At 53.2% G+C, this 21,252-nt stretch overlaps 2 protein-coding genes across 6 annotated transcripts in view; both read right to left on the bottom strand.

Annotated features, from left to right (window-relative positions):
• The window catches only part of FAM107A (family with sequence similarity 107 member A), a 57,729-nt gene extending 50,701 nt beyond the window's left edge, over window positions 1–7,028 (bottom strand). Inside the window, exon 1 of the mRNA XM_070493642.1 lies at window positions 6,562–7,028. Within this exon, the coding sequence (XP_070349743.1) occupies window positions 6,562–6,585 (24 nt within the window). The 5' untranslated portion in view covers window positions 6,586–7,028. The remainder of the gene's footprint in view (window positions 1–6,561) is intronic.
• A 6,775-nt stretch (window positions 7,029–13,803) lies between these two features.
• FAM3D (FAM3 metabolism regulating signaling molecule D) overlaps window positions 13,804–21,252 on the bottom strand; it is a 39,027-nt gene continuing 31,578 nt past the window's right edge. For all 5 annotated transcript variants that reach the window (XR_011496680.1, XR_011496679.1, XM_014868762.3 and 2 more), the window contains 3 exons: window positions 18,325–18,409; window positions 17,485–17,611; window positions 13,804–14,271 (listed from right to left, as the gene is read on the bottom strand). Coding sequence is in view for 3 of the 5 variants with exons in the window: in XM_014868762.3 (XP_014724248.1) it covers window positions 14,182–14,271; window positions 17,485–17,611; window positions 18,325–18,409 (302 nt within the window). In the remaining 2 variants the exon portion in view is untranslated. The remainder of the gene's footprint in view (window positions 14,272–17,484; window positions 17,612–18,324; window positions 18,410–21,252) is intronic.

Genomic DNA, 21,252 nt, shown 5'->3' with positions numbered 1-21,252 from the left:
CGGGGTTTGGAAAAGCACGCTCTCCATCCCTGCATGTGTGCTGGTGCCGAATCCCAGAACCCCCAGGAATGGGAACCTCCGTGCATGGACCCCCTCTGGCTGGCACTGACGACTGGGGCTGGCTTTCTGGGCGCGTGACCTCTGCGGTCACTCAGGGCCCCGCGTTCAGAAAGGTCTGTGCTGGGATTAATGCGCTGCTCTCCCTGTCTTGTAATTCTTCCTAATTTTTGAGCAAGGAGTCCTGCATTTGCATTTTGCACTGGATCCTGCTAAGGACAGTGACGAGGTCAGCGTCCTGAACCTTGTCTCTGGGCTCCAGCTGAAAGGTCCAGAAGGGGGCCCACCTCCCCCAAAAAGATACTGGAGTTTGTCATTTTTACCATGGTTGAAAGGGGCATTGAGAGTCATTTACTCCAACTCGCAGGGTTCCCTTCTGGGGAAACTGAGACTCAAAGAGGGAGGAATACATCCTGGGCTCTCGTTTAATCCTTACACCAATAACAAAAGTGGGTACTATTTTCAGCCTACTTTACAGATGAGGAAACTGAGGCTTGGACATCACCCCGTGAATGAGTGCCAGAGCCTCAACTTGATCCCAAGGTCTCTTCTCGCCTGGTCCAGGCGCTTTCCAACAAACCCCATGCCTGACCTGTGTGTCTCTGTTTCCTTGTCTGGGTAATGGGGTTGTAGGGTGGTAGTGAGGGTCTGAGATAAGGCTGCAACGTATCTGGCCCGAGTGAGGGCCGCCTGGCTGGCCAGATGTAACCCCTCGGCCCTGCCACTTCCTTGCCGGTGACCTCTGAGCCTCAGTGTCCTGATCTGTAAGATGGGGATGAGAACAGTGGCTCCCTCATGGAGGCATTCATGAAGGTTATATGAGAAAAAGTGGGTGGGGTGCCCAGCTCTGTGTCAGGCAGGTCGGGGGCCTCAGGACCTGCACGGAGGTCCGGAGCAGGCATGAAGGGCAGAGCACTCATACGTGAGTGTCGCTCACCCAGGAAGTGAGCATGGCGGCCTCCACCTTGCAGGGGGCAGGGGTCGGGCGGGAGGAAAAGCATGTGGTACACCTAGAGAGTGGCCGGCAAGGGTAGGGGCCCAGCAACTGATGTCCCTCGTCCCCATCTTCCCTCACACCTTGATGAGATATTTGTCAGGCGCACAGTCGGAACTCAATGCACTCCTGGTCCAAAAACACTTACAAGAGCAGGTGCATGGGTGCTGGGCCTAGAGCTCAGAGAAGGGCTGGACTGTGCCGAGGAGTCAGGAGGCTGCTCCAGGCACTGCCTGGGGTGAATAAAGGCCAAGAGGCTGGAGTGGTCCTGGGAGACAGGGCTCAGCAAGGAGGTGCTGGCAGAAGCAGAGCTCGGCGTTACTGGGGGTGAGCAGGGGGTGTTCTCTCCCTCACTCCCCATACGCTCCTGACAACCTTCTCCTCTTGTCCCTGAGCCTCCCATTCCAGGCCCAGGAGGCCTTTGAGGACCCAGCTGTGGACTCCCCGTGGTGCTGAGGGATGGGGCACTTGGCCCCAGTTCTTTGTAGAGAAGCAGTCTGAGGCGGTGGGCAGAGTGGGGGCCATGGGTTGGCACAGGTGGCAAGGGCCCCCTACCATGGCCCTCATGTCCTGCTGAGCTGGGCTCCAGTGAGCAGGGCCCAGTGGACCCATCCATCACTGGCAGGGATAACTGTGCGAGGAGCTAGCAGCGCCCAGCCAGATGTGCGCCTTTTGGGCTCCGCAAGAACCAATGCTCCCTTTCAGGCCATTTATCAAATTTGGCCCTGTCTCCCATATATTTTTCCTTTTTATTTCAGTCAAGGAACCTTTCTTCTAACGAAGATGAATTAAAGCGATGAGCAGCGTGGCAGACATCAACAGAGTTAGAATATAGGACTCGTTAAGGGAAAGGAAAAGCCTGGGAGGAGCTGAGTTTGGAGAAATGTTTTAGAGAATGCCGTGTCCAAGCCTTCATGGGGTTACACTGAAGATTTAGGGGCACAACCGGCCCCCTGTCTGCTGAAGCTCCACCTTCAGCTTCTAGAGCAGTAGTAACAGTTTCACCCACGGTTCCCTGATCACCTACTACGGGCCAGGCACCTCATCTCATCCTAGCGTGGAAGGGAAAATCATGATCCCATTTGACAGATGAGGAGACTGAGGCTCAGAGAGGTTAAGCAAGTTGCCCTGATAGGGGTCCCAGGTGGGATTTGAACAGTGCTCTGCCTGCTCAAGAGCCCAGCTTCATGAGCGCCGGCAGTGGGATTCATCGGCTAAGAGGTCAGGCCCTTTAGGCTGCCTGGTTCAAATCTGACTCCCTGCCTCCTCGCTGGGTGGCTTTGAGCCTCTTGTTTAACGCTCCCTGCTTCTGATTGTTTGAGTAATAAAAATACCCACTTCAGGGAGCTGTTGGAAGATTCGATGAGAGAATTGGTGCAGAAGCTGCAATGCGTGTGAGCTGTTATCAGTAATATTTTCTTTTTAGTATCAGGGTATCATTTAGTATCTCTTTTTTTAGACTCAGCCCCTGTAAGGGTATAATTAAGATCATGGCCTAGGGTGCTGGACTTGTGTAGGAGCAGCCCATGGAAGCTTGTGGGCCTGTCTCCTTCCCGGGGGAGCGACATTGGCTACTGACTGGGGGGCTGAGCACGGAGTGCCCCGACCCTGTGGTCTCGGTGAATCTTGAGCTGGTGTCTGAGGCCCATGGGAGTTGCTTTTCCTGGACTCATTGCTGCCCAAGGAGCTGCAGCCTCACTGAGTAATCGAATGGCATAAAACAAGGCTCCATCCAGGACATCTTGCCTGCACTCATCCCTCTAGTGTCAATGCATGCCCAACTGACCAATGTTTGCCGCTTCCGGAATGTTCCAAACAGTTTGAGCCATCGCTTCCATGTAGCAAAAATACCTTCATTTCATCCTTGCAAAAATTCTGATATTGGCCAGGTGCCCACTTTGCAGATTAAAAAATGTTGAGTCCAAGGGAAGTTCATAACTTGCCTCGGCTGAATAGAAGCAACAATGTCTGTGTTTTGACTCCTGGCCCGGTACTCTTTCTGCCATACCCTTGAGCTTTCCAAGTTCTTTTCACTTTCTCTGTTCACACCATGGTTGGAGACCATGTCTCCCCCAGGGTGGGGAATTATGATTAAATGTCCAGCATCCATCCTACCCCCTCCCACTGAGTAGCAGCCCTGCCACTGGGGAACTGATCTCCAGCTCCAAGGGGACCTTAGCTTGGTCTCTGCTAATCAATGGTCCCACTTTGATCCCTTGCCTGCAACAGGTTCAGGATTGCAGGCAAAGCTGCTACCTTTGGCATTCCCCAGGGGACAAGGGTTGCCTCAGGAATGGGCAGGTGACAATTTGAGCCAATGAAATTCAAGGGAACCTTGGCTGGGGGCTTCTGGGAAAGGTCCTGGAGACATTATTGAGCCACTGGACTTCCCACTTAGGGAACCCAAAGTTCCTTAAGGAACTTCCTTATTGTTTAAGCAGCTGGAGTTGGGGTTTCCAGTCTTTACAGTGGACAGCATCCCAGATGAAACATTCGAGGTCCGGGGCTTTCAGCAGCTGTCTCCCACCTGGAGTCCCCACACCCAGACACACTCACCTGACCAGTCACCCTGCCTCCACTGTCACACGGGCCGCTCCCAACTCTCATTATTTGCTTTCAGTCAGTCTCCCCGACCAACAGTGAAGGCATAAGAGCAGGCACCGTCCTTGGCTCAGCTCCCAGTACACGGCAGCAGATACTCAGTTAATATTTTTCTATGGGAGGCTGGGCGGGAGCAAAGATGCAGCGGACGGAGTTATGCACCAGGAGAGAGTGCACTTAGTGGGCAGGAGTCGTCTCCCAGGGACAGCTCAGTCCCGCCCTTCATGGTGCTCCCTCCTTTCATGGGAGGGAGACCCACTGCCTTCCTTGTGCTTCTAGAGTTTGGCCTGGGGCTGTCAGGCATTGTGGAAATGCTCTTCCACTCTTTGGGCCTCAGTCTTCTCAGCTGTACGATGGGGAAGGGATTGGATCACATCACCACTGGCTTTCCAGAGCTGTTATTTTATGACTACAATTAAGCTGTAACTGTGGGAAGGGATCTGGTAAGCCCTAAGGACAGTAGAGTGACATGTATAGGACAAGCCAGTGGGAGAATAACGGGATGGGTGCTGTGCATTGTCACAGACATCGCAGAGGCCAGCTGGGCTGTCGCCCTCAGAGAGAGAGGTGGGCATGTCGGGGATTGGGGGGCGGTCCCCAGATGGGGGAGCCCCCCAGGGGCCCAGCCTGGGTATGCTCACAGCCTTTCTCCTGGCTGGTTCCCCCACTGACTCGCTGGGGGAGGTTGCCCTTGCCATCTTTTCATCTGCCATTGGGTGTGATATTGATGCCCTCGTTGGCTCAGAGGAAGGGCTGGGAGGCTCAGAAGAGGACACAGGTGTGAGAGGATCTGATTCAGGGGGAGACATTGACTATCTTGTCCCAGGCATGATATCATTTAGGTTTTACAACCATCTGAGGAGGATTATTATCTTGAGTTTATTGAGGTAGGATCTGAGACTCAGAGATGTGTGATGACTTGTCCAAGGGCACAGAGGATGTGGAGGAACTGACACAGGCTTATCTGATTCTAGAGCCCATGTCCCAGTCACGCTGCTCTGCTGCCTTCTCCCCGTGAGGGCTTTTCCCTGAAGGCAGGGGAAAGGGCTGGGCCCAGGACAGACATGGCTTTCAACCCGGGATCTAGTTCTGACTGACTGGTGAGGGAGTCCTGGGATGCGGTGTTGAGAAGGATTCTGAGCTGTCTAGACTTAGGGGGAGAGGGTGCAGGGCTTGATTTGTGATGTCTGCCATGGGTTGGGGAAGAGGGAGAGGCAGTCCATGAGCTACATTTTGCCATTCCTGGGCTAGACTGTGTTAGGGTCTTTTCTAGGACTAGGAAGCTGGTCTCCAAGGTGACTGTCTCCCCACCTCACTTTCAGCACAGATAGGATGTAGAGACTGAGCTCATGCTCCCCTGAGAAAGGGGAGAGGTGGGAAGATTGTTGCTGAAAGAAGCTCTGGGACTAGCTGGGGGCTGTGTCAATCTGCTGCCCGGACTGTGGGTGACCCACCCTGACCCCTGCAGGCAGGAGTGAGCATTGTGGGGAGAGTGACAGCCCCCTCCATCAAACTTTTAGGACAATGCTCTCAGGGGTTGCTGAGGGGAGGCAGGAGCATCCTGAAAGAAAGGGTGGTGGGAACAGAGGCGGGCACTAGGAGGCCCCTAGGGGTAATCTAGCCCAAGACTCTCATTTTGCAAATGGGACGCTGAGGTCCAGAGGGCTTCCTTTGTGGGGTCCATGAAGTGTCTTTACTTTGAATTTGAAAAATATGGGATGGGCTGGGTTGGCAGAAAGTCTGGAGGTAAGCAGAAGGGAGTCAAAATCCCACCCTTTCCCCAACTAGCTGCATGACCCTGGCTAAGAAATCACATCTCGCCTCTGAGCCTCAGCTCCCAGTCTTTCATGTAATAGGTCATACGGGCGGCTTGAGGATTAGAGCCCCTGTTTTGGGGGCCCTCCAGGCGTCAGGCAGCATGCTACGCACTTCATAGTCACCATCCCATGGAACCTCCCACACAGTGGGTACCAGCCCCACTTTACAGATCAGAAGCTGAGACACACAGGGGGTCAGTTCCTCTCCGCAGTAGGTAGGTGAGGAGCTGGGACCTGGGCAGCCTGATCACACCGCTGGGATCACATCTGGGCCGACGTGGGCCGCGAATCACCTCAGAGTAAACTCAGAGTCCTGCTGCCCCCGGCTCCGTCCTCACTCCAAGTCAGGAGGTCTGGGTGGGCCCTGATAAGGCGACTCTTTGAGGAGACCCCTCCCACACCCCACCTCTAATGCTGACACACGGCATCTACAGACCACATGTTCAGAAACACGGCACAGGCTATGTGGTCTACAAACCCCCAACTGAGAGCCCAGACTTAGCAAGTGATGGATGATAATGTGAAGAGAATTCTTATAGTAACAGAGCATATATCGGTTCAAACACTTCGCGTATTTTAATTCATTTAATTCTCACTACGAGCCTCTGAGGTAGTCCCCATTTACACATGAAGAAATGAGTCACAGAAAGCTTCAGTAACTTGCCACACCCCACATCTGGTAACAGCTGGTTAGCCAACTTAATTATAGTGATCATTATTTTTCACCTTGCCACTACGTCCACCTGTGCTGACCCCACCCCCGCCTCCCCCCCTCCCCCCGCCCGGCGCACGGGAGGGGAGGCCAGGGAGCCTGTGTGCAGGGCAGGAGAGGCGCGTGTAATCCAGGGAGCCTGTGCAGGGCCGTAGGTGTGTCATTCCGGGAGCCGGAGAGGTTGCGCGGCCCGCCTGCTGCAGAGCCGGCCGAGCTGCGGTGGCTCGGCCCTGAGCCCGGCGGGCTTCTGGACGCCAGTCCTGGCTGTGCGCTCAGGGAGGGAGGTGACAAGGAGCTGCAGGCGGGGGCTGCGGGCGCCCCCCTGGTGAAGCCGGCCTCACCCCCGGTCCAGGGCCCCGCAGGACCCTCGGGGCTCCTACCTTCTTCCCCTGGGCGGCTCCCATGGCGCAGAGGGGCCCGCGGGCCCCGGGGCCTCAGGCCGGGCGGGTCCTGGCGGCGGGCGCTGCTTCGGGCTCAGGCCCCGTCCCCCGCGGCGCATACTCCGCGGGCACACAGGTGGCTGTCCCCGCGCCGCTAAGCCAGGGCAACTCAGGCCGGCTTAGGACGATTGATCCTGACAGAGGGGCCCGCTGTCCCCAGGCGGCCCACATGCCTTCCGGGTCCCTGTGGCTCCTCGCCTGCCGGACCCCTGCCTCTCAGAAAGGGAAACTGAGGCAGCCAGGGTCGGGAAGAGCAAAGCAGCCGGCAGCGGGGGCGCAGCTCTGCAGAGCGGGGGCTCCAGAGCGGGGCTCGGGGCTCGGCGGGCTGGTTGGGGTGAACACCTCGGGCTGAGCAGCCCCATGACTGGCAGACCTTGGAAGACGCTTGGGCCGGGCTTTCCCAGAGCAGAGAGTCTGACAGCAGACGCTTCGTTCCCGGGCAGCAGCCAGGCGGGGAGAGCCGCAGGGCAGCTGGGCTGGGCTCCGCTAGGAAAAGATCCGGAGGCGGGAGTCCGGGCCTGGGGCCGAGTTCTCAAGGTCTCCCGCAGTCACCCTCCTCCTCACTTGCCACCTGCTTCCTTGTGTTTATCACCAGCATGGGGCGAGATTAAGGCTGAAATCACCTTGGGCTTGAATCCTGCCTCTGTTCCTCACAGTTGTGTGACCTGGGGGACAGGATTTCACCTCTCTGAACATCAGTCTCTTCATCTGTGTGTGGGAGGGGATCAAGCAGGGTTGCCCTGAGGGCTGAAAGGGGATGGTGTGTGCGGCTGAAGCCACAGTTGTGTTAAAGCATAAATCATATCATGTCATGCCCTGTTTCATAACCTTCTGCTTGACCAAAGAGGATGATGATGGCTCTGCCCCCTGGGGCTGTGAGGATGAAATGAGGTCATTTGGGTAAAGCTCTGAGCAGAGGACTGGGACAATAGCAATTCTCCAGGGAAGTTAGGTGCTGCTGTTAGGGTGCTGTTAATATGATTGATGACAAACCCACAGCTCATTGGCAAGTCCCAGGTAATCAATGTGATTAAGCAAGAACTGATTCGAATGAGCCAGACTGGTGAAGAAAGAACTGATTTCCCAAGAACTGGGTGGGTGGAGGAAACCTTGCCACCTTTCCCTTTCCTCCAGTACAGGGCCTGGAACAGAGGAGGTGATGACAATGTATGACACAGGTGATTTATGAGATGGCAGTTGGAGGTGAAGAGCCAAGGATTAGGTGTTCTAGATCCAGCTTCATCCATAGCGTGGACTCCCCCATGGTCCCCAAGGTCTGATGTATCAAGTCTTGAGTGCCTCTCGGGCCTCATTTCCCCCTCCCCTGCCTCCCTGACAGTTCCTGGATCATACCATCTTTCTCTTCACCTCAGGGCCTTTGCACTTGCTGTTTCCTCTACCTGGAATGTTTCCCATCTTTCTCCCTTGACTCTGTTTTTTGATCTTGGCATGATTCTTTCCTTTTTATCCTTCAATCTCAATCATCACCTCTGCAGAGAAGGCTTCCCTGACCCTCCAGGCTCTGTTTATTTTTTCAAAGCGCTTATCAGCAAATAAAGTGATATTATGTCTGTGTTTATTGTTTGTCTCCCCGACCTGGGAACCCCGCAAGGGCTGGGACCTGGTCTGTCTTGTTCCTCAGTTTACTCTCTGGATCTAAAATAGTTCTTGGCACATTGCAGTTACTCAATAAATATTGGTGGAGTGGCTGAATAAATGATGGAGGATTAAATGAAATAGTCTGCGGAGTGCTTAACACAGCCCTGACTCATTGCAAGTACTGCCTGCATGGCAATTATTAATACTGCTGTTACTGCTATTGCTGCATTTCCTCTAACACCCACGCCCCCACAAGCCAAGCACAAATGTGGCTGCTTCTTTCTGTCCCTTCTCTTAGGTCCAGCCCCTACCTCAGCGCTCCCTGTTCCTTTGCTCTCTGTTCCAATCATAACTGGGGTGCAGCTTCTCATCTCCTGCAGTAAGGAGAACATCCACAAAATTGTAAAGGGCGGTAAGTAAACTGGCACTCAGCCAGAGGAGTAAAAATGCCATAACTCACCCCTGAAGATCACACTCCTTTGGCAGCCATCCCATAATTATTCACCAGCTTGGCTTTTGGTGGAATGGGAGGGGAGAAAAGGAATTCTACACATTTATTAATTTTTCCCATCTGCTTGGAGTCCTGCTGAAATATGACTTACGAGCTGCACTAACAACATGGTTGACCAGTTTTCTGAAGTTCACCGATTGGCTGAAGGTCTGAAGCTCAGCTCCTGGCAGGATGTGAGTCTGAAATGCAACGTTTGGACCCCGTGCCATGGGCAGGAGGAATGGGGGTGGTGGCCCCGGGGCCTAGCACTGGGCCTGGCTCAGAGGAGGTGCTTGGATGACAGACACAGATGGTTTATGAAGTGACGGTGGGTGGGGAAGGCTCAAGGACCAGAGATTCTAGATCCAGCTTTGTCCTGACTCACAGTGAGGCCTGGGCACGTCCCTCAGCCTCTCTTTCTCCATCTGCAAAATGGGGATACACATCTGCTCCTTCTTGACCCACAAGCTTACAGAAAGAAGTAAGGCCTGTAAAGTGTGTGTGTGTGTGTGTGGGGGGGGTTTGAAAAGAACAGTCCCAAACCTCTCAAACCCACACCCTCTCCATCCTCCCAAAGCAGTGATGGTGGATGTTGAGAACGTTGACTCGGGTTCTGAGCAATCATCAAATGGCTTCCGAGGAGGAGGAGGGGGAGGAGGGAGAGGAAGTAGAGAAGGAAGAGGAGGGGGATACTGCTTACCTCAGAATGGTTTTAGGATAAGTGCTACCGAAGAGGGTGTTTCCTGTAGTGATGGAGATAGACTGCAATCCCAATACTTCTTCTGAGGCTCCTTAGCTGTGTGACTTTGGATAAGTCACTTGATCTCTCCGAGCCTCATTTTCCCCATGTGTAAAAGGGGATAAGGATGGTCCCCATCCCATGGGGCTGGAAGGGTGAAATGAGGTAATTCATGTAAAGCTCTGAGCAGAGCATATCTGGACAACAGCAATTCTCCACAGAAGTTAGGTGCTGCTGTTACGATGCTGTTAATAATAGTGACGGTAAACCCTCTGCCCACAGGCAAGTCCCAGGTATCCAGTCCATTAAACACAGAACCTTTCCCAAGAACTGGGTGGGCCTGGGAAACCTCGCCACCCTTCCCTTTCTATCTTGGGCTGCCACCTACTGGCGAGGACCAGAATCACAGCTGCTGCAAAGATCTTGCTGTGGCTGTGGGAAGAGAGACATTCCCCCTCACCACCCGATCCTCGCTCCTGGGAGAGGGGCGTGGCATGCTGGCGGGGAGGGGGTAGGCAAGTACAAGCGCCAAATTCTGGTCCACAAGTAGCTTGCAGAGATTCCTGAAGGCTTGTTCACCCTGATGATGAGAAAATCAGTCCCCAAGTCTTGTCCGTTTCACTTCCTGAATATCCCTGGGACTGGTCCCCATTTTTATATCCCCATGCCCTCTCATGGTCCCGGCCACCACCCTCTGTCCCTGAATGATACAGCAGCCTACTCACTGGCCTCCCTGCCTCCACTCCCATCTCCATACAGCAGCCAGGAGGAATTTTTTAAAAATTGCAAATCCGATCATGTCATTTGCCAGTTTACATCTCTCTGTGTGTCCCCACGGCCCCCAGACAAAGTCCAAGACCCTGTGCCCAGCCCACAAGGTCACTCAGGCTCTCACTCCTGCCCTCTCAGCCCTTGTCATTTGCCCTCTGCCCCTTCCAGGCCTTGTCAAGCTGTTCCCTCTCCTAGCACACTCCTCCCTCCCTTCTTTGCCTGGTGAACTTCTATGCATTCCCAAGGCTCAGTGTGGATGCTGCTTCCTCCAGGATGCCTCCCCTGATCCTGCAGTCTTTCCGCCAGCATACCTTTATCAAGCCATATTGTCTGTTGACCTGCATCCCCACGAGACTATGAGCAGGGACTGTGCCTGGTTTTCTTAAGCGCAGTATCCCCAGTGCGTACCCAGTTCCTGATGCATAGCAGGTAAGTAATAACTGTTGAGTGAGGAAATTGGCTCTTAACGGGTAACAGACTCAGTGATACAGACTTAACTCTCTACAGCCTTTTTCTTGGACTCTCTGTCCTGCCTGAATCCCAACCTGACCTGGGGGTCCCTATAGTGGCCACAATGCCCTGAAAATGATGTTGAGAGTCTGTGAGTATTTGCTCCTTTGCTGTGCCCACCCCAGAGGGCCCAGGGGGGCTGGCTCTAGGATGCCATCTCTTTGCTGGGTTTTGCTGGCACAACTGATGGTCATTTGGGCTCCTCTTCACAACCGCATCTGGAGGATGTGCCAACTGCGCCAGGCGCCTGGTCAAGGAAGGGGAGGTGGGTGGGGGGGCGTGACCTGCAGTCTCAGCCTCCTGTTTCCCAGCATGCAACAGCACATGGCCTCTTCCACAGGCTGCCGTGGCAGCAGCAAATGCAGCTCTGCCTTTGCTCATCGAGAACTGACCTTTTAATAAAAACAATTCCTGCAGACCCATGGTCTTGTCTCCCACTCCCACCGTCAGTTCCATCCAGCTGGCCATGCCACTGCCTGTCTTAAGACAGTCCCCCCAGAAGCCAACTTTGGGATGAGGATTCTTGCGCAGGTGATTTGTTAAGGACTGGCCCCTGGAGGACATGGGTATGGGAGTCAGGGGGCAGGATTGGGAAGAGGAAGCAACCCAGCAAAGGGACGCTTTCAGGCAAAGTCCCAGCTTCAGTTTGCTCCCATGGGGAACTCTGGCGTGTCAGTTACGCCTCATGGTTGTCCTGCCCCAAGACAGCGAGCTGGGCTTTTGCCTTACAGCCAGGCAGGCACTAGCTGTGGACCATGGTAAAACCCAGCACTTCCTGGCCTCTTTTCTTTGCACCTGTGAGCAAAGAAGGTGCAAGTAGCCCGAGGGCAGTACTCTAAAGAAGAGCGCAGATGGAACAGGCTGAGCAAAGCCTGGGAGAGAGGATGCGGGGAGAGCACCAACCGCTCCACTGTGCTGCCTTTCCGAGCTCGCCCGTCTCCAGGAGACCCTTTCCCCACTTCTCTGATTCATCTCATTGACATTTTCTCAATCTTCTTTAAAGTACTGTGCAATGCCGCTTCTAGAAGAGTACCGTGTGTCCTTTCTTACAACCAGGTGGCCACCCCATGACCTTTTAAAATACTGGCCCCTGCCCAGAGCTCTTCCCAGCCCTGTTTCAAGTCATGAACTCACTTTAGAAATCCTTATGGGCTCTTTTAATTTCCTAAGGTATTCTTGCTTGTTGTAAAGAAAAAATTCCAAACATACAAAGGTGTTTATGGTAATAATGGGAATTTCCTGCCACCTTCGTTCCCAGAGCGAGCATCTGGCCAGATGTTTTTTCCAATACTGTATTCATATTCTTTCTCTTCTTTGACAACTTTTAGTAATGTGGATATTTTATCACATTTAATGCCCACAGGCTCCTGAGAGACTGATACACTCCCCCATTTCTTAAAGGGGAGCTAAGGCTCAGAGAGGTGACATGACCTGCTCACCCAGCTGGTAGGTGGCAGGGCCCGTGCTCAGAGCCTGGCCTGGCTGCCTTTCTGTTCAGCCTCACGGCCTGAGATGGGTGACTTAGGTAACAAGGGTGGAACAGAAGTGAGTCAGCTAAGAGGACAGGAGAGGCTTGGTTAGGGTCCTGGGCCTGCAGAAGCACCCATGCAGCTTGACTTGTTAGTCGTGGGGTTGGGAGGGAACAGCCTTGGGCTTCAACAGCAGCCCTTTGTCAGCACTGATGTCAGGTGTGGGCAGAGGCCCTGCCACTTAGAACAAAATGGGAGGAGTGGAACACACTCATTTGCTTACATAAAGCTGCCAGGCATTTTACTGATGTGTGTGTCCGTGTAAGCGGTTAGCTGGACTCCCCCTTTATCCTGAGAGTGGATCTGTGGTGGTGGGGAGGAGGGGTTGTGGAACTGGCGGGGGGGTTGACTGGCTGGGCGCCTTCTTCTGATTTCCGCAGCCCAGCCTGCTGGAAGCTGTCCCATCAGGCTTTGAATATGCATCTCGAGCCCTCCAACTGCAGCCCAGGTCCCAGCCCCCATGGCCCCTGGTTGAAGGTTCCCATCCTCTGTCCTCTTCCCCACCCCAGGCCTCTTGGCACATTTGAAGCCCTGCCTGTTCCCAGGGCTTGGGGACTGTGAGCCCCACGCTGCTGGTGTGCCCAGGACCTGAGCTCCCGCTGTCCTGCCACTCAGAGCATCTGCACTTGGGGCACGGGTGTCTCCTCCACGAGCCTCCAGTCTCTCTGGCACACACTCCAGGCGCCGAGGACCAGTGCTTTCTACTCCCAGGCCCCCTCCCAGGCAGGGCCTTAGTCCCAAGTACCTTGGGCCTCACCACTGCAGTGGGCTCCAGTGCCTGGTGTCGATGTCTCCTGGCTGAGGACTCACTGTGGAGCCACACATGGCTGCTCTTCCCTATGCAGGGCAGATGAGAAGCGCCCAGCAATTCACATCAGCCCAGTGCTGGCAGCCCTCGAGTCATGACTGACGGGAGTTTGTGCACAAACCCCAGCTCCCTCACCCCTGACGGAGATACTGCTCTGGTGCGCGTCTACACTGATTCCCAGGGCTTCCCTGTGGGATTAAGCTCCAGTCCTCCACAGCCATATTTGAGTTGACAGCACCCCCTTTATAGGCTGCCTTCCCCTCCCTGTCTTACTTACTCATCCCCCTACTGGTGTTTTCTAGAATCACTTCCCAAATAAATCTCAGGGGCTGCTCCTGGGGAGCCCACACAAACACAACCAGGATGTTTCCCCTGAAGCCTGCCTTAGAGTCTGGCTGTTCTTTCCAGTGTGTCTCAGATCTCCCCGCTGCCTCCACCTCTCCAGCTCTGGATTTTCTCCGGCTCTCATTCAAACAGCAGGTGAGGACAACAGTCTCTGCATCCTGTTCTCTGGCTCCCTCTGTTCCTGGGAGTCTTACAGCTCACACTGGGAACCTAGGAACCTTTCATGCCTAAATGAAATCCCTATGAAATCAACCTCCTTTGTTGAAAGCTGCCTGGAACTAGGTGCCCGAGGTTGTCACCGACCTGTCTGAACTTGTGCCCCAAGCAAACCCAGCCTAGACCAATTTGATCCCAGGAAGGAATCCTGCACACAGAGTGTTTGGAAAGCTCATTCAAAACCAGCAAAAATAAAATTTAATTGTCCTCAGGTGTGGGCAGTCTGTCCTTCCTCGGGGGCGACAGTCAGCAGTCCCTGAGGGAAAGCATGCCTGTTCTCTCCACAGACAGTTGGCCCCGGAAGGACCCTCTGAGGCCGGCCACCCCTGGGAAGGATGCCTCAGCCCGTGGGAGGGTTTGTTTCTGAAGAGGGGAAGCGCACGGAGTGTGCGAGGACCCCCACTCAGCACTGTCCATGCTGCCGCTCCTGCTCCCTTCTCCTCCTCTGCCATCCGTCAGCTCCTGCCGGTCCAGCCCACAGCAACCCCGGGTCTGACTCGTAAGTCAGGCAGCAGCTTCTTCAGGCCCTGGCCCAGGAAGAGCCACAGCCGCCCTAAAATACCTTCCTGGGCACACAGCCCTCCAGCTCTAGCAGCTCCGGCCAGCCCTCATATTTGTTCGTGTTTGGGTCGTTCTTTAAGAACTAGAAGGGAGAGAAGAGAGAGAAACACTGAGGATGGGGGAGGCTGATTAAGATTCAAACCTGCGTTTTCATTGTGCTTTGAAACCTAAATGCTTTCAGTCACTTTATCCGCACTTCAGGCCTGTGGGGAGGGGTGGTGTTGGATAGTACTAACCCATTCCACAGATGGGGAAACTGAGGCTCAGAGGAGCTGCAACTTGCCCACAGTTTCAGAGATGGGATCAGAGCCTAGTCACTGCCTGTCATGCCTGGGTTGGGGGGAGGGGGTGATGGGCAGGAAGCGTGTGGGGTGGAGTAGAGAACTTTAGCCCCTCTCCCGGATTCTCTATCAGCCCCTCCAGGACATCTCAAATAATAGTAATAATAATAATAACAACAACAATAAAAAGAAGCATCCTAGCAATTCGTGAGTGCTTGCTCTATGCCAGGCACAAGGGGTCTTATGTATTTAATCCTCACAATAGCCCTAAGAAGTGTAGACTATTATCATCCCAATCTACAGAGGGGGAGAGAGGGCCAAAGTACCTGCCTGTGGGCGCCCAGTTGGTAAGCGGTGGAACCACTGTGTAATATTAATATTAATAACAAATATATAAAGAGAATAAAATCAGTTAAGATTATGTTTAAAATGCTCAGCCTTAGTTTATGGAAGAAGAAATGTAAAGGGCAAAATCCACCGGTGGAATAATTTTGCCTAACCCTTAGGAAGAAAAAATAAACTCTAGATGTTGCTTCCCTAAATCCCAGTTTCCCATGTGTGGGAACAAAAGACACGATGGTTTTAATCACGGTGTTGTCCTTCGTTCATTTTTGGGTGGAGGGTCCCAGTCAGCTGATCATAAACATCAAAGAAAAGGTGGGGCTGACTTTCCTCTACTTATGGGCTTCCTCTTGGCTGTCTGGGCCCAGTTTTGAAGGGTCTGGAAGCTCCGCTTTAGGGAAGAACAGCATTGGCTCTGCCAGTGCAGCCTCAAGCCTCTTCTCGGAGACTCCTGCCCCCACCTCCCTCACGGCCGGTCCAGAGCCTGAGGCCCTGCCCTCTGTGTTCTCCACCCAGAGGGTATGAACAGAGGGCCCTCGCCTTTTCTCTTCTCCTCTAGCACGAGCTACTTTATACTATTAATTACCCAAATATACATTTTCTCTTAGAAACACACACATACAAACCAAGCCAACATTTTCCAGACATGGCGAAAACCCTCGTGGCCCATTGTGGTCCCTGTTCCCTGGAGCACACGGCTTCTTTTTTCCTTTTTTTTTGCTTGAGGAAGATTCATCCTGAGCTTACATCTGTGCCAGTCTCCCTCTGTTTTATATGTGGGTTGCCGCCACAGCATGGCTGAGGAGTGGTGTAGGTCTGCACCTGGGATCCGAACCCACTAACCCAGGCTGCCGAAGTGGAGTGCCCTGAACTTAACCACTAGGACACAGGGCCAGCAGCAGCACACTGGACTCTGTCCCTTCTCTGCCCCCCACAGCCCATCTGTCTCCAGGCTGCTGTATCTCCTGTCTAATTATTGCATTGGCCTCCTCCTCTCCACCTTCTGACTTGCCCCCCTTCCATAGTGTTCTCCACGCTCAGCCAGGCAGGCTGTTCTAGAAGCGTCAGGACAGGGAGTCTTTGAGGAGACAGCAGACCTGGAGGAGGAATGCATCCACCTCACTGAGTGGTTCTGAGATCCCAGCAAGCTGGCTAAGACGGCTCCAGGTCCCCGCCCGGTTCCTCGTCTGTGAGAAGGGATGATAATCGTACCTACTTCACTGGGAGTGTTAAATCAGCCCCTGCACGTAACGTGCTCAGCTGTGCCCGCATGCAGCAAGCTCGCGAATATAGGGGTCCTCCCTTGTCTGTGGTTCACTGAGGCCTGGAAGCAGATGGGCCTCGTCTGACATGTCATCAGAAGGTCAGTAGCAGCCTAACTCACCTCACTTGATCTCATCATGCAGGCACTGTGTCATCTCACGTCATCACAAGAAGGGTGAGCACAGTACAGGAAATATTTTGAGACAGAGAGGGGGACCACATTCGTGTAACATTTATTACAGTGTATTGTTATAGTTGATCTATTTTATGTTATTGATGTTAATCTCTTACTGTATCTAATTTATAAATTAACCTTTATCATAGGTATGTCCGTATAGGAAAAAATACAGTATATATAGGGTTTGGTACTATCTGTGGTTTCAGGCGTCCAGGGGGGGTCTTGGAATGTATCCCCCAGGGATAAGGGGAGACGACTGTACTAGTCTTTCTTATTATCAATCTGCTCTTGTCACTCTCCTGCTTCAGCCTCCCATGGCTCCCACTGCCTTCAGGACAGAGTCCACTCTCCTCAGGGGTCCTATAGGTCCCATCATTGACCCTTAGCTCCCTGTCTTGGGATCTGGACAGAGCTGAATGTTCTTGGCCAGGAACCAGCCTACTTCGTGCCCAGAAAGGCCTGGCCAGTTCTCCCAGGTTTTGGAACTGCTCTGAGCTGAGGAAGCACAGATGGGGACTGTCCTGGACAGGGGGAGAAGGTACGGCACCTCTCTGGGTGTCTGCAACCCTCCGTGGACTCCCCATTCCTCCTGTGAGTGCTCCTCAAAGTCCACCTGCCAGACCCCCTCTGCTGGGGCCACCCTTGGGTAGTGACTGTGGAGCCCCATATTATGGACCCCTCCTGACTCCTTCCACATGCTCAGGGGGGTCTCCCATGTTCCCTTCTTGGTGCAAGTTCACCCGTTCCACAGGGAACTTAAGAGGGGCCTCTGGGCTCCCCTAGTCCAAATCCTCCCCTTTACAGGTGGGGAGATTGAGCCCCGGGGGAAGAAGGGGCTTGGGTAAGGTCGCAGCTGGGATTCGAAGCCGGGCACCCTGCCCCTGCTCTGGGGTCCCCTCCCTACACCATGCAGGCTTCATCCCTAGGTCCCTTTCTCTTTCTCCAGGCCTCACTTTCCTTTCATCCTTCTTTTCTCCTTTTCCTTCTCTGTTTTGGTGCTTATCTATGGATCTGTACATCTATACATGACCCACCTCCTTGCAGAATGGTCAAGGCTGCTTCCTGCTGGGGGAGTAGCCAGTCGGGCCACCCTCACCTCTGGGGTGGATGACAGCCAGGTGGCCCTCCCCATACTGCCCCGTGTGTCCTTCCCAAGCCACCCCAGTCCTTGTCCATCTGTCCCTCGTGCCCCTCCCTCCTCACTGGGGCGGGGAGGCCGCCAGGAACCCACCTGCTCAAAGGGGCTTTTACTCTTGAGGTCTTTGGCCCCCAGGAAGACCCAGCTGTCCCGGAAGCCCAGCTGCTTTGCGTAGGAACTGCCCAAGTTGGAGAAGAGCTTCCTGATTTCATCATTCATTCTGTAGAGGACCAGAGGGGCCGGTGAGGCGGCTGGACGGGAGAAGGGGGAGCTCCTCACGCGCTCGGCCGCCTCCACGAGTGCAGCCGACGAGCTGAGCCGCGCTCAGGAGGAGCAGGTGGAGCGACCAGGACTCCTCCAGGAGCCACTCGGAGCGGCTGAACAGGTATGAAAACAGTTTTGCTTCTGCTTACAAATCCAATACGTGTTCATTGGAAAATATGGAACATCACAAAGTAAAAAATACTTACAGTCTCACTGCCTTGACATAAGCACTGGAAAATTTTAATTTATTTCCTTCATGTCTTTCTCCCCCATGCACCCAAGGGTCATACCAAGGCTTTTGTAACCTGCTTTTTTTTTCCTCGCTTAACACTAAAGGGTAAGCATTCTTCCACATCTTTAAATATTTTCTACATCATCATTTTTAATGTAGTGTATCCTCTTTTATATATATATATATATATATATATATATATAATATGTCATATATCATCATTTGTCATGATTTCTGTAACTAGTCAGTTATTATCGGACATGGGAGTGTGTCTAGTTTTTCACTGTTGTAACCAAGGCTGTGAGGAACCTCCTAGAGCATCTCTTTGTACACTTGTCTGGTTATTTCCTTAGGAGTTGCCACAAGATGGGCATGGGAGTTTGGAAGTATTTGGTACCCTTCACCCCATTGCCTGTCAGGTGAGGGTTCCCACTTACTTGGTCCCTGGATCATCGTAGGAGGCCACCAGCACCAGCACACCCTCTTGGATTTCTTTAAGGAATTTCACCAGGGCCGTAGGTTCTAGTGGAGGAGGAAAAACAAGGTGCTGGTCATTTAGGGGAAAGACCGCTGGTCCTTCTCATTCTCTCCTCCTGCAGTAATGACCCAGGTGCGGCCTGGGCAGGCAGACACTGAGCTCCATCTGAAGTTTGGGAGCCAGCAGGTGGCAGCATCCTGGGGTGGAGCTCCCCACAGCACTTGTTGTGGGGGAGAGCAAAGTGCACAGAGTGAGGCCATCCTCATTCAGGTGGTCTTGGGCAGGGATGTTCTGGAATTGGAAAGTTCCCCAGAGGATTCTGACGTGCAGCAGGTGAGAACGACTGGTCTAAGGGCCCTTGGGGACCTACCCCAGGGGACAGAGCACAAACATCTCTCCAGGGTTCTGGGCTCTTTGCACACCCCTCTGCTGCTCCCTTCCACACTGGTTAAGATGCACCCAGCTTGTCTGTGTTGACTTTAGGGGGTACTCCCTTTGGGCCACAGGCAACTCAGGTCACTGAGAGAAAACACCAGCCTCCTTCAATCTCCAGCTTATGTCAAGGAGCAAGGCTCCCTTTGCATCTTTAAGGCCTCCCTGCCCTTGTGAAGCCTCTGCATTTAACAGAGAGCAGCCTAGGGGTAGCACCTGGGAGAGGCGTGGTCAGCATGTGGCTCACTTCAAGGATGCTGATTTGTTTCTGTTGTGCTTATTTTTATGGTCACCTTCTCTGCATAAAAAGTGATAATGGCTTTCTACTTAGGGCAGTGATATAATTTCCTTTTAAGATATATTTATGGGGCCGGCCCTGTGGCCGAGTGGTTAAGTTCACACGCTCTGCTTTGGTGGCCCAGGGTTTCACTGGTTCAGATTCTGGGCGTGGACATGGCACCACTCATCAGGCCATGCTGAGGTGGCGTCCCACATAGCACAACCAGAGGCACTCACAACTAGAATATACAACTATGTACTGGTGGGCTTTGGGGAGAAGAAGACCAAAAAAGGAAGATTGGCAACAGATGTTAGCTCAGGTGCAAATAAAAAAAAATGATATATTTACTTAGGTTTAAAAAAGTGAGGTGATTTAAAGCAAAATACCAATGATACAGATGGTACTCTGGCTATGGTGTAACTTGTGCAGGGGGCTATTGAACAGCTGAGGAAGTATGGACCAGATTGGCCTGTGAGCAAAGCAGGGGCTATATCTGTAAAACGAGGATGATTAATAGCCCTGCTCATAGCATTTTTGTAAAGATCAAAAGTGACAATAACTGGGCATACAGTAAGTGCACTATAATGGAATTACAATGATTAGCAGGATTGGCTACATAATTTTCAGGGCCCAGTGCAAAATGAAAATATGGGGCCTTTTGTTAAAAAGTTATTAAGAATTTTAAGAGGGTGAAGACAGAACATCAAACCAAACATGAGTTTCCTCTAAGCGCAGGGTCCTGTGCAACTTCCCCATCCACAGGCCACATGCCCAGGAAGCTGCCCTGATTCTTAGCATCTGTGGGGATCCCTTGGATCTAGGGGAAGAATCAAATCCCACAGGCAAGGCCTGCCACCAACCAGCTCAGTAACAGAGAGGCCCCCAGTCAATGACCACAGAGGCTCTGTTGGTGAAATGGCCTTGAACTCTTGAGACAAAAGAAGGGGCTCTGAGATGACCATTAATTTGTTTGAGCCCTCAGCAGATATCAAGATCTGGCTCTTATCTGGGATGGACAGTGGATGTTTGGGAAAAATGAAGTGTGCCTTCTGTTAATTATCATCTCGCTTTAACTAGTCATCGTCTTCTTTTGTCTCCTGTGGGAAGGAGCAACTTGTTCTCAGAATGGTTCTGTTCCTGGTTCCCCATGGTTACATCCAAGTTCATAATAAGGCATTATGAAACTTGGTTTCATCTTTTTAGTTATTTTTTTCCCTTTTCATTCTGACAGATGACCTCTTTGCTTCCAAATCATGTGGCTGGAGTGAGGGAGGAGGGAAGGGGAGGGAGGAGACTAATGAGCTCCCCTGGGCCCCTCCCACCAAGGACTGCAGGTTATCATTTAACCCTCACATCAATGTCATGAAGTGGACACTTTGGTTACCTATACTTTACAGATAACAAAACTGAGGTTCAAGAGGTGTCACCTGCCTCAGGTCATACAGCCTGAAGTCTCTGACTCCAGAGACTGGACCGTTTCCATAAACCTGACCCCAGGCCTCCCTGGATATCTGCAGCATCCTGGACAGAGAGCACATGAAGGCCTCCGACCCTTGGTCCATGACCTGCCCTCCTTTTCTCACCCCTGTCTCCTTTCCCAGCCTGCACCAAGAGGGGCCTTGCTCACCTGCCTGTGGACACCCTAGTCTGCCTGTTCAAGCTCTGTCAGTGCCACCCTCCCCTGTAGTAACAGCCATCCCCTGGCCTCCCCTTGGTCCTCAGGGTGTGTCTGCAGCGTGGGGGGCACACCTGGAAGAGGTCTGTGTGGGCCCTGCTGCAGGCTCCAGGTTGGCTCATCCTCTGGCCCTGCAGACCTCACCCCTGAGCGGGGCCCTCTGAAGGCCTGGGCCCAGGACAGGGGCCCAGCTCCTGTCTCTAAGGTGGTGTTAGAGATCACCTTCCAGACATTCCCTGGCTGTGGCTTCCGGGCAGCAGCTTCCCATTTCCCATGTCTCAGCCCCAGCTTTGTTGGCAAAGCCAAGAGGGCTGCCTGCTCTCTGCCGCCGGGTGGCCCTCTCCCCTCTTAGGCTCGCATGTTTATGTGGGTGCAGCGAGGTGGGCTTTCCTTGGAGAGGAAGACAAAGATGAGGGGTTCGGGGCAGAAGGAAGCCAGCTGACTGACAGTGGCAGGGCCCCTTCCACTCTGTGAGGGGCTGCCCGGCCTGAGTGGTCACA

Source organism: Equus asinus, chromosome 21, assembly GCF_041296235.1.
Source record: "Equus asinus isolate D_3611 breed Donkey chromosome 21, EquAss-T2T_v2, whole genome shotgun sequence".
Classification (NCBI taxonomy): domain Eukaryota; kingdom Metazoa; phylum Chordata; class Mammalia; order Perissodactyla; family Equidae; genus Equus; species Equus asinus.
Note: the sequence above shows the minus strand (reverse complement) of the source record. Positions and strands in the feature narration are given on the sequence as shown.